Source organism: Aythya ferina, assembly GCF_964211825.1.
Source record: "Aythya ferina genome assembly, chromosome: 35".
In the NCBI taxonomy this organism is placed as follows: domain Eukaryota; kingdom Metazoa; phylum Chordata; class Aves; order Anseriformes; family Anatidae; genus Aythya; species Aythya ferina.
The window spans coordinates 56,419-74,110 of NC_140332.1; the positions used below are offsets into that span (position 1 = coordinate 56,419).

At 66.4% G+C, this 17,692-nt stretch overlaps 4 protein-coding genes and 1 long non-coding RNA gene across 7 annotated transcripts; 4 read left to right on the forward strand and 1 right to left on the reverse strand.

Moving 5' to 3' along the window:
• Positions 1 to 7: 7 nt before the first annotated feature.
• On the reverse strand, positions 8 to 2,314 carry NFKBIB (NFKB inhibitor beta; the record flags this gene model as incomplete). Its single annotated transcript, XM_084501909.1, has 6 exons — positions 8 to 241; positions 432 to 710; positions 801 to 889; positions 1,273 to 1,492; positions 1,604 to 1,709; positions 2,049 to 2,314. The coding sequence occupies 6 exons, from the start codon at positions 2,312 to 2,314 to the stop codon at positions 194 to 196; spliced, it is 1,008 nt and encodes a 335-aa protein (XP_084358035.1). The 3' UTR covers positions 8 to 193.
• Positions 2,252 to 5,571, forward strand: SIRT2 (sirtuin 2). 2 transcript variants are annotated; one of them, XM_084501907.1, is made up of 14 exons: positions 2,252 to 2,373; positions 2,815 to 2,877; positions 2,969 to 3,127; positions 3,543 to 3,649; positions 3,763 to 3,819; positions 3,923 to 3,991; positions 4,097 to 4,226; positions 4,330 to 4,389; positions 4,517 to 4,572; positions 4,681 to 4,757; positions 4,862 to 4,913; positions 4,996 to 5,063; positions 5,175 to 5,241; positions 5,332 to 5,571. In XM_084501907.1, exons 1-14 carry the CDS (start codon positions 2,313 to 2,315, stop codon positions 5,536 to 5,538), a joined length of 1,233 nt encoding a protein of 410 aa, XP_084358033.1. In that variant the 5' UTR covers positions 2,252 to 2,312; the 3' UTR covers positions 5,539 to 5,571. The 2 variants fall into 2 exon arrangements, with proteins under 2 accessions (XP_084358033.1, XP_084358034.1); XM_084501908.1 differs by lacking the exon at positions 2,252 to 2,373 and adding an exon at positions 2,642 to 2,718.
• A 1,020-nt stretch (positions 5,572 to 6,591) lies between these two features.
• On the forward strand, positions 6,592 to 13,881 carry HNRNPL (heterogeneous nuclear ribonucleoprotein L). 2 transcript variants are annotated; one of them, XM_084501912.1, is made up of 13 exons: positions 6,592 to 6,846; positions 7,261 to 7,379; positions 7,739 to 7,976; positions 8,510 to 8,595; positions 8,715 to 8,811; positions 8,897 to 8,969; positions 11,547 to 11,618; positions 11,711 to 11,991; positions 12,067 to 12,188; positions 12,264 to 12,465; positions 12,566 to 12,623; positions 12,731 to 12,859; positions 13,552 to 13,881. In XM_084501912.1, the coding sequence occupies exons 1-13, from the start codon at positions 6,607 to 6,609 to the stop codon at positions 13,608 to 13,610; spliced, it is 1,776 nt and encodes a 591-aa protein (XP_084358038.1). In that variant the 5' UTR covers positions 6,592 to 6,606; the 3' UTR covers positions 13,611 to 13,881. The 2 variants fall into 2 exon arrangements, with proteins under 2 accessions (XP_084358038.1, XP_084358039.1); XM_084501913.1 differs by having other exon boundaries at positions 12,764 to 12,859.
• LOC311425874 lies at positions 8,976 to 10,951 on the forward strand. The gene is made up of 2 exons (XR_014686461.1): positions 8,976 to 10,401; positions 10,501 to 10,951. It is a non-coding gene; the product is annotated as an uncharacterized lncRNA (long non-coding RNA).
• Positions 13,882 to 14,188: 307 nt separating the features above from the next.
• On the forward strand, positions 14,189 to 17,244 carry ECH1 (enoyl-CoA hydratase 1). Its single transcript, XM_084501919.1, has 10 exons — positions 14,189 to 14,332; positions 14,861 to 15,041; positions 15,288 to 15,376; positions 15,716 to 15,840; positions 15,937 to 15,985; positions 16,096 to 16,160; positions 16,334 to 16,404; positions 16,489 to 16,560; positions 16,861 to 17,011; positions 17,085 to 17,244. The coding sequence occupies exons 1-10, from the start codon at positions 14,299 to 14,301 to the stop codon at positions 17,187 to 17,189; spliced, it is 942 nt and encodes a 313-aa protein (XP_084358045.1). The 5' UTR covers positions 14,189 to 14,298; the 3' UTR covers positions 17,190 to 17,244.
• The last annotated feature ends 448 nt before the right edge of the window (positions 17,245 to 17,692 follow it).

A 17,692-nucleotide genomic window follows, 5' to 3' on the forward strand; every position in this document is an offset into this window, starting at 1 on the left:
TTACAACTTTTGATAGAAATCCTCTACGCTACGCCCAAGGAAAAGGGATGTGGGTGGCGGGGGGGGGGCATGGGGGCCCCCCCCGAAGTCCAGCCCATGGCTTGGGGGGGCCCTGATAAATAGGGGGGGGCAGCTGCAGGTCTGGGGGGGTCCCCACAGGTCCGGGGGGTCCCACAGGTCTTGGGGGGGGCCCTCAGTCCGCGCAGCGGCCGCTGTTGATGACAATGTCGTCGTATTCTTCCTGGGGGGGGACACAGAACAACGCTCAGCTTCTCCTGCCAAAATTTCAGGGTGCCCCCAGGGGGGGTCAAGCAACATTTTTCAGGGAGGGGGGGGGAGGACAGGGTGCCCCCCTGGGGGGGGGCTCAGGCAGCTTTTCTGGGGCGGAAAGGAAACGGTTTCGTGGACACGGGATGGGGGGGGCCACTCACGCCGCTGCTGTTGCCACCACCGCCGTCTTCTTCATCCTCATCCTCCTCCTCCTCCTCATCCTCGCTGTCCTCCGAGTCGCCGGGGGGGTCGGGGGCCCCGAAGGCACGCAGCAGCTGGGGCAGGCGGGGGTCGGGGCGGTGGCGGGCGCTGTAGAGGGGGGTGCGCCCCCCGTAGCCCCGCGCCGCGGGGTCGGCCCCCGCCCGCAGCAGCAGCTCGGCCAGCTCGGGGCTCTGCGCCTCCACCGCCAGGTGCAGGGGGGTGCGGCCGCAGCTCGGCTCCTTTTTGTTTTTTTTTTTTTTAAAAAGGGGGGGGTCAGGGATGGTGGTGTGACCCCCCCCCGTGTTATCATCCCCTCCCCCCGTGCTCACCGCTTTGTTGAGGTCGGCGCCTGCGCGCAGCAGCAGCTGCACCAGCTCCAGGTCCTTGCGCAGGACGGCAACGTGCAGGGGGGTGTAACCTGGGGGGGGGGGGCACGGGGGTGTCACCGGGATGCTCCTCCCCCCGGTATCGTGTCACCCCCGCCATATCCCTGTGCCAAATCCCCGCGGTGTTTTCTCTCTGTCCCCAGCCCCGTTTTGTCCCTCTGTACCCCCCCCGTGCCATGTCCTGCGTCCCCCTCATCCTGTGCCCCCCCTACTGCCCCCCCCAGTCCTGTCCCCATCTCGTGTCCCCTCCATATCCCACCTTGTGCCCCCCCATCCCATTTCCCCCATATTCCGCCCCCACATTCAATTCCCCCCCATTTCCCCCCCCCACATCCCATTTCCCCCCCATCTCCCCCTCCCACCCCCCCAGTTCCCCCTCCCATACCCCCCCCAACACCCCCCATTCCCCCCCCACCATCATAATTCACGCTCTCCAGCTGCTCCCGTGTCTCAGGGGCGGGGGGGGTGCGGGGGGGCCCCAGGAGGTGGCGGGCGCAGGCAGGCTGCCCCTCGCGGCAGGCCAGGTGCAGCGCCGTGTGCCCCCCCCGCTCTTGCACCCCCGGCCCCGCGCCCGCCGCCCGCAGCTTGCACACGAAGGCCGGCAGCCCCAGGATGACAGCGAGGTGCAGAGCGGTCTGGGGGGGGGGGACATAAAAAAAATAAATAAAAGTTTTTTGTTTTGTTTTTTTTTTTTTTGTTTTTATATAGGCCCCCCTTCATTAAAGGTGCCCCCCCGGCCCCGTTACCTGCCCCAGGTCATTCTGTAGGTCCAGGTAGGCCGTGCCCTCGGTGTGCTGCAGGATGGAGTCCAGGAAGGCCTCGTGCTCGTGGATGACAGCGAGGTGCAGGGCCCTAAAAAATATGGGGGGGGGCCGGGGGGGTCAGCACAACCCTAAAATGGGGCAGGGGGGGTGAGCCTAAAAGGGGAGCACAACAGCCCTACAAAAGGGGGCCCTGATCCTACAAGGGGGGGGGAGCGGCCCTAAAGTGGGGGGCCCGATCTTACAAGGGGGGGTCCCAATTTTACAAGGGGGGGGTGTCTCGATCTTATGAGGGGGTGCCCGAATTTTATGGGGGGGGGTCCCGATCTCACAAGGGGGGGCCCTAAAACCATCCAGGAGGCGCCTCCAGCCCTAAAACCCACGAACACCTCCCCCCGGCCCCCCCCATTCCCCCCCCGCCCCCCCTCACGTGTCGCCGTCCTCGCTGACGAAGCTCAGCACGTGCCGCAGCCACGCCTCGGGGTCCGGGGCCGCCGCCGGGGCCTGGTCGGTACCGGGCGGGGGGGGGGAGGCGGGGAGGCCGCCGGGCCCCGCGGCCGGGCCGGGGCTGGGGGGCAGCGGCGCGAGCTGCCCGTCGCCCAGCGAGCCCAGGCCGCTGTCGCACCACTCGTCGCCCTCCGGCCGCTTTCCCCCCTCGCCCGGGGGCGGCGGCGCCGCCGCCTCCGCGGCCGCCATGCGCCGGGGCCGCGCTCAGGCCGCCATGGGCCCCGCGCCGCCGTCCCGGGAAATCCCCGGTAATGGAGGGGGGGAAACGGAGCGCGGGGGGTGCCGGGAGGCGTAGTTCTCCGGGTTCGGCCAATCAGCGCTGCGCGGCGCGGGGGGTGCTGGGAGGTGTAGTTCTCGCGTTCGGCCAATCGGTGGTGCGCCACGCGAGGGGGTGGGGGGAGGTGAAGTTCAGCTGGGGGTTTAGCCAATCAGCGCTGCCCCCGCGCGTGGGGCACGCCGGGAGGTGTGGCGGGGGGAATGTGCCAGCGCGGGGTGCTGACCAATCAGCGCTGTCCCCCTCCCCGTGCGCGGGGCACGCCGGGAGGTGTGGCGGCGCGGGGCACGCCGGGAGGTGCCCATGTCGGCCGAGGACGGTAACCGGGGCCTGGCGGAGGGGGGCGGAGGGGGGCGGGGGGGGCCCGGTGGCGGCGCCCCCTGACCCCCCCTCGACCCCCCCATTCCTCCCCCAGCTCCCGGGGCTGAGGCCGGCGACGAGGCGGAGCCCGAGGGTGGTGCCGCGGGGGAGGCCGAGAGTAAGGGCGGAGAACCGGGGGAAGGACCGGGGGGGGACCGGGGGTACCGGGGGGGGAACCGGGGGAGTTTAACGGAGCCCCCCCCCCCCAGTGGAGCTGCTGCGGAGCCTCCTGGCGCGGACGCTGGGGCTGGGCTCGGAGCCGGGGGAGCGGGTCCTGGACGAGCTGTCGCTGCCCGGCGTGGCCCGGTTCATGCGCAGCGAGCGGTGCCGCCGCGTGGTCTGCATGGTGGGGGCCGGCATCTCCACCGGTAAAGGGAACGGGGGGGGGACGGGGGGGTAAAGGGGTCTGGGGGGGGGTAATGGGGGGGGTAACAGGGCCGGGGGGCTGGGTAATGGGGAAGTAATGGGGCCTGGGGGGGTAATGGGGGGGGTAAGGGGGCCTGGGAGGGGGTAACAGGGGAGTAATGGGGCCTGGGGGGGGAGTGGGGGGGGTAAAGGGGGGATAATGGAGCTGGGGGGTGGGTAAGGGGGGAGTAACGGGGCCTGGGGGGGGGTATTGGGGGGGATAATGAGGGGGTAACAGGAATGGGGACAGGAGGTGATGGGGGGGGTAACAGGGCCAGGGAGGGGGTAACTGGGGGTTAACGGGGTTGGGGGGGGGTTAACAGGGCTGTGGGGGGTGGCTGATGTTGCCCCCCCGTCCTGTCCCGTCCCCCCCCCCAGCCGCTGGGATCCCCGATTTCCGCTCCCCGGGCACGGGGCTGTACGCCAACCTGGCGCGCTACGAGCTGCCCTACCCCGAGGCCATCTTCGACATCTCCTACTTCAAGGTGTGCGTGGCCGGGGGGGGGGCACTTAAAGAACCCCCCCCAGCATCCTGACACCCCCACGGCACCCTGAGCCCCCCCCCAGGACCCTGACACCCCCCCCCCATCTCCCCCAGGAGCACCCGGAGCCTTTCTTTGCCCTGGCCAAGGAGCTGCTTCCCGGGCAGCTCAAGGTAAGAAAAGGATCCTGGGGGGGGGGGAAATGAGGTGGGGGGGTCACTCACCACCCCCCCGCTAAATTCTGTGCCCCCCCCTTTAAATCCTGCTCCCCCCCAGCCCACTATCTGCCACTACTTCATGCGCCTGCTGAAGGAGAAGGGGCTGCTGCTGCGCTGCTACACCCAGGTGGGCGCCCCAAAACATTTCCTACGCCCCACCCCAGCTCTAATTATCCCCATGGTCCCTAAATGCCCCCCCCCCCGGCTCTGAACGCCCCCCCCTCGCCCCCAGAACATCGACACCCTGGAGCGGGTGGCGGGGCTGGAGCCCGAGGAGCTGGTGGAGGCGCACGGCACCTTCTACACCTCGCACTGCACGCGGGCCTCCTGCCGCCAGCCCTACGGCCTGTCCTGGATGAAAGGTAACCATGGGCTGCGGGGGGGCGCAGGGGGGCTCCCTGCACTGCCCCCCCTCAAAAAAATTAAAAAAAAAAAGAGTTTTTTTCCACCCCTCTCCTGCCGCAGAGCGCATCCTCTCGTCCCTCGTCCCCAAGTGTGAGAAGTGCCAGGGCGTGGTGAAGCCAGGTGAGGGGGGGGGCGTTAAAATTTAAAAATTTTAAATTTTAATTAATTAAAATTTAAAATTTTAATGTGGGGGGGGCACCACATGTGTTGTTCACCCCCTCTCGTTGTTTTTCCCCACGCCCCCCAGACATCGTGTTCTTCGGCGAGAGCCTCCCCTCGCGCTTCTTCACGCTGCTGCAGTCGGTGAGTGCTTTGTGGGGGGGGTCACGGGATGAGGGGGGGGGCCACAAAGCAAGGGGGGGGGCGTGGGGCGTGGGGGGGCCACAGCCTCACCCCCTGTCCCCCCCCCAGGACTTCCAGAAGGTCGACCTGCTCCTCATCATGGGCACCTCGCTGCAGGTCCAGCCCTTCGCCTCCCTCGTCAGCAGGTCGTGTGCCCCCCCCCCAGTGTCATTGTCCCCCCCCCAGTGCCATTGTCCCCCCCCCCCCTTGCCCTCTGCCCCCTCACTTGCCCCCTTCTCACCCCCCCCAGGGTCCCCGCCAGCACCCCCCGGCTCCTCATCAACAAGGAGAAGACGGGGCAGGTGAGTGGAAGGGGGGGCAAATGGGGGGGGGGGCAATTATCAATGCCCCCCCATCCTATTTTTCTTGCCCTCCCCCCACCAGAGCGACCCCCTGATGTCCCTGATGGGTTTCGGCTGCGGGATGGACTTCGACTCGGACAAAGCCTACAGGTGGGGGGGGCTGGGGGGGTCGGTTTGTGCCCCCCCCCGGCATGTATGGTGGGGGCTGCACCCCATTAATACCCCCCCCCAAAAAAAAAAATTAAATCCCCCCCCCCCCAGGGACGTGGCCTGGCTGGGGGACTGCGACCAAGGCTGCCTGGAGCTGGCGGAGCTGCTGGGCTGGAAGGTACCCGAAAACGGGGCTGGGGTGGTCCCAAAGTTCGAGGGGGGGGTCCCAAAATTCGGGGGGGGGGTCGTTCACGCCCTGTCCCCCCAGGAGGAGCTGCAGGAGCTGGTGAGGAAGGAGCACGCCGCCATCGACGCCAAGGCCCGGGGGGGCGATGAAAAAGCCTCGGGGGGCCCCCAAAAAGCCGGGGGGAGCCCCAAAAAAGCCGGGGGGGGGCCCAAAAAGGCCGGGGGTGGCAACGAGGAGGGGCGGGGGGGGAGTGAGCCCCCCGGGGGGAGCGCGGCCCCCCCGCCCTGAGGGGGGTTGGGGGCAGTAAAGAGATGCGCTTCAGCCCCGTTGTCTGTGGTGATTTTTTTTGGGGGGGGGGGAAATTTAGGGGTGGGGGGGCACTGGGGGAACTGGTCTCCAGCCCTGGGGGGTCTAAGCCCCTTTTGGGGGGCTCTGGGGGGGGCCAATTGGCGTGGGGGGGACACTGGGGGGGCTCCCAGTTCCTTGGGGGGGGGTCCCAGAATTTTGGGGAAGGTTCCAGAAGTTTTGGGGGTCCCCGGGGGGGCTCAGTCAGCCCCTGGGGGGGGGGGGCCATGGGCTGGGGGGGGGCAGCGCCTTTTGGGGGCTCTGGAGGGGGTCCAAGCACCTTGGGGGAGTTCTCAGAACTTTTGGGGGTGATTCGAGCACTTTTGGGGGGATTTCATCACTTTTTGTGGTGATTTGAGGACTTTTGAGGCTCGGGGGGCCCCAACCGCCCCCTGAGGGGCTCTGAGGGCTTCTGCTCCCCCTCAGGGGTCCCGCCGTAGCCCGGGCGGTGGGCAGGGCTAGCGCTGAGGGGTGCATCCAATCAGAAGTGAAGGCTGAGGGAGCTGGCCAATCCCAGAGGGACTTCGATTTGATAGACAGCTGGGTTGGCCAATAAGGTTCGAGCCCGCTTGCGCGCCCTGGGGTTGTCCCCGAGGGAGAGCCCGAAGGCGTCGTGAGAGGCAAGAGTGGCAGCCAATCGGAGCCAAGGGGTGTTGATGGGCGTTCCTCTCGGCCAATAGCCTGGCGAGCCGCTGCCGAAAGGTCTTCTGGGAGACTCAGCGAGTCGGGAAGAAGAAGGCGGAGCCTCGGCGCACGGCCGTGAAGATGGGCGGGGCGCAGCCCGGACGGACACCCCCCGCAGCCAACCAGCTCGGTGGGCGGGCGAACGGACGCGCGGCCCGGCCAATCAGACGCGCCCGGCGCGCTGACAGCCAGGAGCGCCGCCGAGCCCAATCGCGGCGGTGGGCGGGCCGGCGGCCGGGCTGGCCAATGAGGCGCGGGCCCCGCCTGAGTGGCGGCGGCGCCGCCCAATAGGGGCGGGGCGGAGGCGGCGCGGCGGAGCGAGGCGCCATGTCGCGGCGGCGGTGGCGGGGCCCGCAGAGCGCCGAGGGCGGCGGGCGCGGGGCCGACATGGGCAAAATGGCGGCGGGCGGCGGCGGCGGCGGCTCGGGCCGCTACTACGGCGGGGGGGGCGGCGGAGAGGGCGGGCGGGCCCCCAAGCGCCAGAAGACCGAGAACGCCGAGCCCCCGCCGCACGGCCCCGGGGGGCCGGGGGGGGGCGGCGGCGGAGGGCCCGGGGCGGCCGGAGCGGTGAGAGGGGGGGGAGGGGGAGGATGAGGAGGGGGAGGGAGGAAGAGGAGGGTCTGGGGAGGAAGACGAGGGGAGGAGGAGGAAGAGCAGGAGGGGGAGAAGGAGGCGGGGATGAGGAGGGAGAGGGGGGAGGAAGAGCAGGAGGGGGGAAGATGAGGATGGGAGAAAAGGGGAAGGAAGAGCAGGAGAGAGAGAGGAAGAGGAGGTGGAGGAAGGAAGAAGAAGGAAGAGGAGGAGGAGGAGGGGATGAAGGACAGGAGGGGATGAAGGACAGGAGGAGGGGGCGCACGGGGCTTCAGGGCCCGCTGTGGGGTCACCGCTCCCTGCCCACCACAGGGATTTTGGGGGGGGTTCCCAGGGCCCACCCCCACCCAGAGCAGGGCCCTGACCCCCCCCGTGTGCTGCCCCCCCCAGGAGAACTACGACGACCCCCACAAGACGCCGGCCTCCCCCGTGGTGCACATCCGCGGGCTGATCGACGGCGTGGTGGAGGCCGACCTGGTGGAGGCCCTGCAGGAGTTCGGCCCCATCAGGTGAGGAAATGCCCTGGGGGAGATGGGGCAGGGGTTGGGACCCCAAAAAAGTGGGGGAGGGGCAGGGATTGGGACCCTGAAAAAAGTCAATATTTGGGTAGGGATCGGGACCCCTAAAAAAAAGCAAGATGGGATAGGGATTGGGACCCTAAAAAGAAAGAAGACGGGGCAGGGGTAGAGACCCCAAAAAAATAACAAGACGGGGCAGGGATTAGGACCCCAAAAAAACCAATATTTGGATAGGGATTGGGACCCCAAAAATAACAATATAGGGCAGGGATTGGGACCCAAAAAAAGCCAAGGTGGGGCAGGAATCGGGGCTCCCCCTGCCCCGCTGAGCCCACCCCTTGTCCCCGCAGCTACGTGGTGGTGATGCCGAAGAAGAGGCAGGCGCTGGTGGAGTTTGAGGACATTTTGGGGGCCTGCAACGCCGTCAACTACGCGGCCGACAACCAGATCTACATCGCCGGGCACCCCGCCTTCGTCAACTACTCCACCAGCCAGAAGATCTCGCGCCCGGGCGACGCCGACGACTCGCGGGGGGTCAACAACGTGCTGCTCTTCACCATCCTCAACCCCATCTACTCCATCACCACGGTGCGGGGGGGTTTCGGGGGATTTTGGGGGGGTTTGGGGAGGGTTTGGGGGGTGGTGGGACCCCCCAAATGCGTCCTGAGGGGGTGCTGAGGGGTCTTGAGCCTGATGACCCTCGGTTTTGGTGCTGTGGGTTTGTGGCTCGTTGTGCTGGGGGGGTGATTTGGGGGGTCTTGGGAGGGATTTGGGGGTCCTGGGGGTGATTTTGGGGGTCCTGGGGGCGATTTAGTGGGTCCTGAATGCGATTTGATGGGTCCTGTGGGCAACTTGGAGGTCCTGGGGGTAATTTAGGGGGTCCTGGAAGTAATTTGGGGCTCCTGAGAAGGATTTAGGGGATCCTGGGGGCAACTTGGAGGTCCTGGGAGGGATTTGGGTGTCCTGGGGAGGGATTTTGGGGCTCCTGGAGGCGATTTGGTGGGTCCTGGGGGCAACTTGGCAGTCCTGGGAGGGATTTGGTGATCCTGGGAGGGATTTGGGGGTTGTGGGGGAGGTTTGGGGGTCCTGGGGGCAGCCCCCTCACCGTGCCCCCCCCGCAGGACGTGCTGTACACCATCTGCAACCCGTGCGGCCCCGTGCAGAGGATCGTCATCTTCCGCAAGAACGGCGTGCAGGCCATGGTGGAATATCCTTCCCTGCCTTTTTTTTTTGAGGGGGGGGGCAGGGCATCCATTCAGGTTCTCCCCGCGCTGCCGGTTGCCTTAAACCCACCTTTTTGGCCCCAAATTCCTTAACACCCCCCACGTTCGACTCGGTGCAGAGCGCGCAGCGCGCCAAGGCGTCCCTCAACGGGGCCGACATCTACTCGGGGTGCTGCACGCTGAAGATCGAGTACGCCAAGGTCAGGCCCCCCCAAACCCCCCCCAACCCCCCCGTGACCCCCCCAGGGCCTTTTTTGACCCCCCCCCTCATCCCTCTGTCCGCAGCCCACACGCCTCAACGTCTTCAAGAACGACCAGGACACGTGGGACTACACCAACCCCAACCTGAGCGGCCAAGGTAATCCCCGCCGGCCCGGGCACAGCCCTCACGGCCCCCCCCTCGTCACGATGCCCCCCGTGTCCCCCCCCCGGCCGTGCCCGAGGGGAAAAAAAAACCCCAATTCCCAGCCCCGGGGTGTGTGGGGGGGGCTCGTCCCGTGCGTCGCCCGTCGGGGTTAAGGCGAGCGGGGGGGCTCGGGGCTTTTTGTTTTCTCGCTCGTTTTTGAGGAGTCTCTGGTCGTGGGGGGGGGAGGGGGGAACCGGAGGGGGGGGCACCGGCTCCTGGGAGATTTCCCGGGGTGAACGCTGCCCAAAAACACCCCCCCCCCATCCTGGGGGTCCCTCCTGGTGCCTCCCGGGGCTGTCGGCCTCGCAGCGGGGGCAGCGGGCGCGGGTGGGGGGGGTCCCTTCTTTTTCCCCCCCCACTCCCCTCCTCCCGTTTTTAAGCGGCGGAAGTCCCGAGCTGCCTCCGCACACTGCTCACACCACCACACAGTGTAGCACCACCAAGGCAAAAGTAAGCAAAAAAAACAACAACAGAGCAAACAAAAAAACAAAACAAGACAAAAAACAAAGACAAAAACAAAGACAAAACAAAGACAAACAAAGACAAACAGAGACAGAAAAAGACAAACAAAGACAAACAAAGACAAAAACAAAGACAAACAGAGACAGAAAAAGCCAAAAAAAAGCCAAAAAACACCTCCCTGGAGGCAACACGCAGCATCCAGAGCCCAGCAGCACCCAGTGCAGCAAGGACGCCAGGACAAGCCGCAGCGCAGAGGCAGAGGCGCCGCGCGCCCCCCCGGCAGCCACCTCTCACAAAACCAAGGCACACCGAGCCCGAGGCGGCACACACGCCTAGGAAACACGGCCCCGAGGCTCCCCGGCACACGGCGCTCGCTCGTGGCGGAGAACGGAGTAGCTCCGGGGCCCTCCCGAGACTTAGGATGGCGCGGGGGGGGCGGCGGCTCCTTGGCTGGCTCCCGCGGTCCTCAGCGCGCCGCCCGCCGTCGCCAGCGCCGAGCGGAGGAGCACGTAAAGGCCCAAAAGCCCGGTGAGCCCCCCGGGGCGGGGGCGCACACAGAGAGAGCCCTGAGAGGCCGTAGCTGGGCCCTGGCTCACAGAGGAGACACGCACACCGCCAGCAGGACACCGACACCGCACACCACACGGAGGAACACTGCCCCTCACCACCCCGCAGCCGGTGCCCGAGGTACCCGGGGGAACCTCGCCTCGCCAAAGGGCCCGGCTCACGCAGGAGGAGCTCCCCTTCCTCTCGAGGACCTGGCTTGGCTTGCAGGATGGCGGGTGGCTCAGGCTGGCAGGCTGTGGACAGGATGGCGGGGTGTGAAAGACTCCATTTTTGGCTGCTTTGGTTTGTTTTTTGAAAAAAAGGCTCTTTGAAAGCCCTCGGGTTCTAGAGGAGCTCGGGTTCTAGAGCAGCTCTGGTTCTAGATGAGCTCTGCTTCTAGAAGAGCTTGGATTGTAGAGGAGCTCAAGTTCTAGACGAGCTTGGGTTCTAGATGAGTTCAAGTTCTAGAGCTCAGGTTCTAGACGAGCTCTGCTTCTAGAAGAGCTCGGATTCTAGACGAGCTCAGGTTCTAGATGAGCTCAAGTTGTAGATGAGCTCAGGTTCTAGAGGAGCTCTGGTTCTAGACGAGCTCAGGTTCTAGAGCAGCTCAGTTTTTCCCAGCTTTGAGTTCAGGTTTCCAGAAGAGCCGAGCCTTTTCAAGCGACCGCAGCCTCTTTTTAACCACTCCGCTGGCGTTTTTTTGGATAGAGACTTGGCTTTTTTTTCCGTTTTTTTTTTTAATTTTCAAGAGACTTTGCTTTTTATTTTTTAAATTCTGTAAGCGAATTGTTAGCGGTGCCGTGCCTCTTGACCTGTGTTTGTGACGCTGAAACCATGTGATGCAGGGTCGCAGTGTTTGTTTGGTGGGCCGCCATCTTTCACAACTGTGCTAACTCACTCTTGACGCGTCCAATGGTAAGAGAAAAGAGCGCGTTTCTCCCCGGCGCGGGGCCCCCCCCCGCTGTAAGTAGCCCCCCCCGCGCCCCCGCGGGGGGCTCGCGCCGGCCCCGCAGCAGGCGAAGGGAGGAGAAGAGCGACCCCGAGCGCGCCCCCACGGCTCCTCTGCTCGAGCCCCCCCCCCCCCCAAGCCCTTTGTCGGGGGGGGGGGACGCGCACACGTCTGGCCTCGTGGTTTCGGTTCCTTTCTGTACGTTCGTTTTGTTCGGTTTTGTTTTTTTTTGTTTTGTTTTGTTTTATTTTTTGGTCAATGAATTACCAAAGGCAAGCGGGGGCGGCCCGGAGCTGGGGGCCCTGGGGGTGATTTTTGGGGGTGAGGGGGGGAAATTTGGGGCCGGGGGGGGGGGCACCAGCGGGGTGGGGGGAGCGGGGAGAGGGCTCAGACCCTCGGCTTTTGGGTGGGGGGGGCACAAAACGCCTCCAGGAGTTGCTTGGGGACCCCCCCAATAAAAAAAGCCTCCAGGGTGGTGCCAGGGACTCAGAGGGGGGGGACCCCGGAGCTGCGTCCCCCCCCCTCCCCGTGACGCTGGTGCCCCCCCCTCTGCTTCCCCCCTCCCCGCGCAGGCGAGCCCGGCGGCAACCCCAGCAAGAGGCAGCGGCAGCCCCCCCTCCTCGGGGACCACCCGGCGGAGTACGGTAAGGCCTGGGGCACCGGGGGGGGGGGTCACAACGACGGGGGGGCCCCGGCGGGGGTCCCAACCCTTTCTCTGTGCCCCCCCCTCACGCAGGAGGCCCCCACGGCGGCTACCACGGACACTACCACGACGAGGGCTACGGTCCCCCCCCGCCCCACTATGAAGGCCGGAGGATGGGACCCCCCGTGGGGGGGCACCGCCGGGGTCCCAGCCGCTACGGCCCCCAGTACGGGCACCCGCCCCCCCCGCCGCCCCCCCCCGAGTACGGCCCCCACGCCGACAGCCCCGTGCTGATGGTGTACGGCCTGGACCAGTCCAAGATGAACTGCGACCGCGTCTTCAACATCTTCTGCCTCTACGGCAACGTGGAGAAGGTGAGTGGCCCCCCCGAGCAGCATTTTGGGGCGAAAAACTCCCCAAACGGCTCATTTCCAGGCTTTTTTCCCCAGGTGAAGTTCATGAAGAGCAAGCCGGGCGCGGCGATGGTGGAGATGGCCGACGGCTACGCCGTGGACCGCGCCATCACGCACCTCAACAACAACTTCATGTTTGGGCAGAAACTCAACGTCTGGTGGGTCTGGGGGCTCCGGGGGGGCTCCGGGGGGGGAGAACACGGCAGTGCTGAGCCCCCCCCGTGTCCCCGCAGCGTGTCGAAGCAGCAGGCCATCATGCCCGGGCAGTCGTACGGGCTGGAGGACGGCTCGTGCAGCTACAAGGATTTCAGCGGCTCGCGCAACAACCGCTTCTCCACCCCCGAGCAGGCGGCCAAGAACAGGATCCAGCACCCCAGCAACGTGCTGCACTTCTTCAACGCCCCCCTGGAGGTGACCGAGGACAACTTCTACGAGGTGAGCCTTCCTCCTCCTCCTCCTCCTCCTCCCCGCTGCGCTTTTTGGGGCCGGATCCCTCCCGTTTGGGTCTTTCTGACGCGATTTCGGCCTCCCGCAGATCTGCGACGAGCTGGGCGTCAAGCGGCCGTCCTCCGTCAAGGTGTTTTCGGGGAAGAGTAAGTGCGGGAGGGCAGGGAGCGGCCCCGCGGGTGCTCCCTGCCCCGTCGGGGGGCCCCCCGGTTTGGGGGGGGGGCCGGGACGGGGGCGGCACGGCCGCCCGCAGCCGCCGGGCTGAGGAAGGGGCACTCGTCCGCAGGCGAGCGCAGCTCCTCGGGGCTGCTCGAGTGGGAGTCCAAGAGCGACGCCCTCGAGACCCTCGGCTTCCTCAACCACTACCAGATGAAGAACCCCAGTAAGTGGCTGCAGGGGGGGGCAAAGCAGCCCCCACCTTGCCTTTATTTAACCTAAAAGGCCCCCAAATTCCCCTGCTTCGCCTTTATTTAACCCAAAACGCCCCGAAATTCTCCCCTGTTCACCTTTATTTAATCCGAAACACCCCTAAATTCCTCAAATTCCCCATTGCTGATGTCTAGTTAAGCCCAAACAACCCCAAATTCATCTTTATTTAACCCAAAACGCCCCCAAATACTCCCAATTCACTTTTATTTAACCTAAAAACCCCAAATTCTCCCAGTTCACATTTGTTAATGTCTAGTTAAGCTCAAACAACCCCCAATTCACCTTTATTTAACCCAGAACACCCACAAATTCCCCTTTGCTAATGTCTAGTTAAGCCGAAATGACCCCCAACTCACCTTTGTTTAAACCCAACCCCCCCCAAGCCCCCCAAATTCACCTTTATTTAACCCGAACCACCTTGAAGCCCCCCTACTTACCCCAAAGCCCCCTCAAATTCCCCCAATTACCCTGAACCCACCCCGAAGCCCCCCCAAATCCCCCCCATTCACCCCAAACCCCCCCAAATCCCCCCCAAACCCCCCCGAATCCCCCCCCATTCACCCCAAATCCCCCCCATTCACCCCAAATACCCCCCCAAAGCCCCCCGTTTCCCCGTGCCCCCCCTGACGCTGTGTCTCCCCGCAGACGGGCCGTACCCCTACACGCTCAAGCTCTGCTTCTCCACGGCGCAGCACGCCTCCTAAGCGGCCCCCCCGCGGGGCCCCCCCGCCCCCCCTCGGTTTGGTTCATTTTCCTTTTTTTTTTAAAAAAAGCAAACAAAAACAATAAAGCCAAGTGGAGCAGAGGCCACCCGCGGCGGTGCCCCCCCCCCCCTTTTTATTTTCTCTCCCCCCCCCCCGCCCTTTTACCTTTTTTCCCCCCATTTTTAAGGACGAATGTGCGTGTGCCCTCCCCCGCCCCCCCCCCCCGCCGCTGGGGCCCGCGGCGCCTTTCAATAAACGTTTGGAAAACGTCGCTGCCTCCCCCTGGGGGCCGGGGGGGGGTTGTGGGCAGGGCCCCCTCCCCAAATTTTGGGGGGACCTTTTTGGGGGTGGGGGCGGTTGTGGGCACCTGGAGGGCGGTTAGGGGGGACCTGGAAGGGGGAAGGGGGGAGGTTTGGGGACACCCCAGCGCTGCGGCCTTTGGGGTAGGGGGCTCGGGGGGGGGTCGAGGGGGAGCCCCGGGGGTGGGGGCGGCTCCCGGTTCCCCCCCCCCGAGCCGAGGGGGCACCGGGTTCGGGGGGGGTAACCGGGAAAAGGCGGTGCTTCCGGGTCGGGGGGAGGGAGGAGTGAAGCCGCTTCCGGTCTGTCGCGGGGTGCTTCCGCCCGGCCGGGGGCGGCGCTCTGTGCCGCCCACTCGCTGACCTCGGGGCCTGGAGGACTCGAGCGGCTGATGGCGGCGCTGGCTGCGGGGCTGCGGGGGGGACGTGAGTGGGGGGGGGGGCGGCCGGGACCCCCCCCAGGGACCCCCCCACCCCCGGGATCCCCCCCCCCCGAGCCCCTGGCCCGGCCAGGAGCCCCCCGACCCCCCCATGAACTCCCAGGATCTGCGACACCCCCCTTGACCCCTCCCCCAGTGCCCCCAGTCCCGTCCCAGTGCTCCCCAGTACCACCCCCAATTCTTCCAGTATCCCCCCAGTGCCCCCAGTTGCCCCCAGTCGCTCCCCAGTGCCCCCGTCCCCCCCCAGCGGGTTCCAGTGCACCTCCCAGTTCACACAGTGCCCCCCAGCCCCCTTGCCATTACACCCCAGTCCCTCCCCAGTGCCCCTAGTCCCACCCCAGGTGCCCCCAGTCGCTCCCCAGTGCCGCCTGTCACCCCCCCAGTGGGTCCCAGTGCACCCCATTTTCCCCAGTCCCATCCCAGTGCCTCCCAGCCCCCTCGCACTGTTCCCCAACCCCTTCCCATTGCCCCCCAGTTCCCCCCAGCCCCTCCCTTACCCCCCCACCCCCCCCAGCTCTCCGCCTGTTGGCCCGGCCGATGGCGTCGCAGGCGGTGGCGGGGGGGGGGGCGCCCCCAACGCCCCCCCAGGAGCGCCCCTTTGAGACCCTGCGTGTGACCCCCTCCCATGAGCACGTGCTGCACGTGGAGCTGCACCGCCCCGACAAGCGCAACGCCATGAACAGCGCCTTCTGGAGGTACTGCCCCCCCAGGGGGTTATCTGCCCCCCCCGGGGGCTTCATCTGCCCCCCCCCGGGGGTTATCTGCCCCCCCAGGGGTCTATCTGCCCCCCCCAGGGGTCTATCTGCCCACCCTGGGGGTTGTTTGCCTCCCCCCAGGGCTTTATCTGCCCCCCCAGGGGGTTGTTTGCCCCCCCCCCCAGGGGTTATTTGCCCTCCCATTGGTTTATCTGCCCCCCCGGGGGTCGTTTTCCCCCCCCCCAGGGAGATGGTGGAGTGCTTCCAGGGCATCGCCCAGGACCCCTCCTGCCGCGCCGTCGTCATCTCGGGGGCCGGGAAGATCTTCACGGCAGGTGGGGGACCCCCCCCGTTATTGGGTGCCCCCCCCCCGTTATTGGGTGCCCCCCCCTTCATTGGGTGCCCCCCCCCTTTATTTAGGATCCCCCCTTCACTGGGTGCCCCCCCCAATTGGGTGCCCCCCCCAATCTCCAGCACCCCCCCCCCACCCCCCCCAGCAGTTTTGGGGCCGTTTTTCCTGATTTAGGGGATCTCAGCAGCGGGGCCATGCTCAAGCCCAGCTTGGGGGGGTGGGGGGGGCAGAAGGGAAGGAGGGGGGTCTGGGGGGGCTCGGGGAGGGGTCGGGCCCCCCCTGAACCCCTAGGGGGGGTGGGGGGGGGGTGGTGCCCCCCCAGGGATCGACCTGGTGGAGATGGGCAGCGAGTTCCTGGCGGTGGGGGGCGAGGACGCGGCACGCAGAGCCTGGCAGCTGCAGCAGAAAATCCGCCAGTACCAGGAGAGCTTCTCGGTGCTGGAGAAGGTGGGAGCCCCCCCGGGACCCCCCCGGCCCCAAACCCCCCCCCCCAATCCCCTAATCCCCCCCCCATCCCCTAATCCCCCCCCATCTCTCCCGCAGTGCCCCAAGCCGGTGATCGCGGCCGTGCACGGAGCCTGCATCGGGGCAGGTGAGTGGGGACACGGGGGGGACACGGGGTTGGGGGGGACACACGGGGCCGGGGGGGGTCACACAGGGCCAGGGGGCCCCATCGTGGACCCCGGGGTCTTTTTTTGACAGGCGTCGACCTCATCTCTGCCTGCGACATCCGCTACTGCACCGAGGACGCCTGGTTCCAGGTGAAGGTGGGTGCGGGGGGGCCCTGGGGTGGCCCCGGAGACCCCCCCCAGTTGGCCCCGGGGACCTTCAGCCGGCTCCTGGTGGCCTTCGGATGTCCCCGTGCCACCCCCTGTGTCCCACATGTCCCTATGATGTCCCCGTGTCCCCACGATGTCCCCTCACCTCCCCGTCCCCGCAGGAGGTGGACATCGGGCTGGCGGCTGACGTGGGCACCCTGCAGCGCCTCCCGAAGATCGTGGGCAACCAGAGGTGAGGGGGGTGGGGGGGGGGGACACAAACCCCGTGTGGGGACCTCGCGGGGACCCCATGTCACCCCCCTGTGTCCCCCCCCAGCCTCGTCAACGAGCTGGCCTTCACTGCCCGCAAGATGATGGCCCCCGAGGCGCGGAGCTGCGGCCTGGTGAGGTGAGGGGCGGCCCCGGGGGGCGGCTGGGGGCACGGCGGGGGGGCCCACACTGTCCCCAGCCCCATTCCCGTCCCCATCCCCATCCCAATCCCATCCCACCCCAATCCCATCCCTATCCCATCCCATCCCCATTCCCATTCCATCTCATTCCATCCCCATCCCCACCCCAGTCCCACCCCACCCTAATCCCAATCCCAATCCCATCCCCTCCCTGTCCCCATCCCATCCCCACCCCAATCCCATCGCACCCTAATCCCCATCCCCATCCCAATCCCAATCCCAGCCCGTTCTCCCCCCAGCCGCGTGTTCCCGGACCGGGCGGCGTTGCTGCAGGGCGCCCTGGAGCTGGCGGCCTCCATCGCGGCGCGCAGCCCGGTGGCCGTGCAGGGCACCAAGGTGAACCTGCTGTACTCGCGGGACCACCCCGTCCCCGAAGGGCTCCGCTTCATGGTGAGGCGCCCCCCAGACCCCCCCAATCCCCAAAACCCCGTCCCCGTCCCCCTGACCCCGTCCCCGTGCCCAGGCCGCCTGGAACATGAGCATGCTGCAGACCGACGACATCCTCAAGTCGGCGCAGGCGGCCATGGAGAAGAAGCGCCCCGAGGACGTCGCCTACGCCAAGCTGTAGGGGCGGCTGTGGGGTCGGCGTGGCCCCCACCCCATAATAAACCTGGCTGCGCCCCTGGCCCGTGTCCTTCCTCAGCCCCGGGGGGGGCTGCAGTGGGGTGGATGGGGATGCAGAGGGGGTGGATAGGGACAGGGTGACCCAGTGGGACATGGGATGGGGTTATGGGGCCACAAATGGGAGGTGTATGGGGTCACTGAGGGGGCTGTGGGGACAGAGCGGGGTTTATGGAGTCCCAAAGGGGGTATATAGGGGGTATATGGGGTCCCGAATGGGGTATATGGGGAACCGAGTAGGATTTTTGGGTCCCAGTTAAGGGATATTTGGGGACACAGCACTTTCTCTTGGGACAGAGGTGGGTTTATGGGGTCCCAGAGGGCAGGTATAGGATGACACCGAGGTGTCTGTGGGGACAGAGCGGGGTTTATGGAGTCCCAAAGGGGGTTTATGGGGGCACGGAGGTGTTTATGGAGCCAGACGGGTGGATTTAGGATCCCACAGAGGGT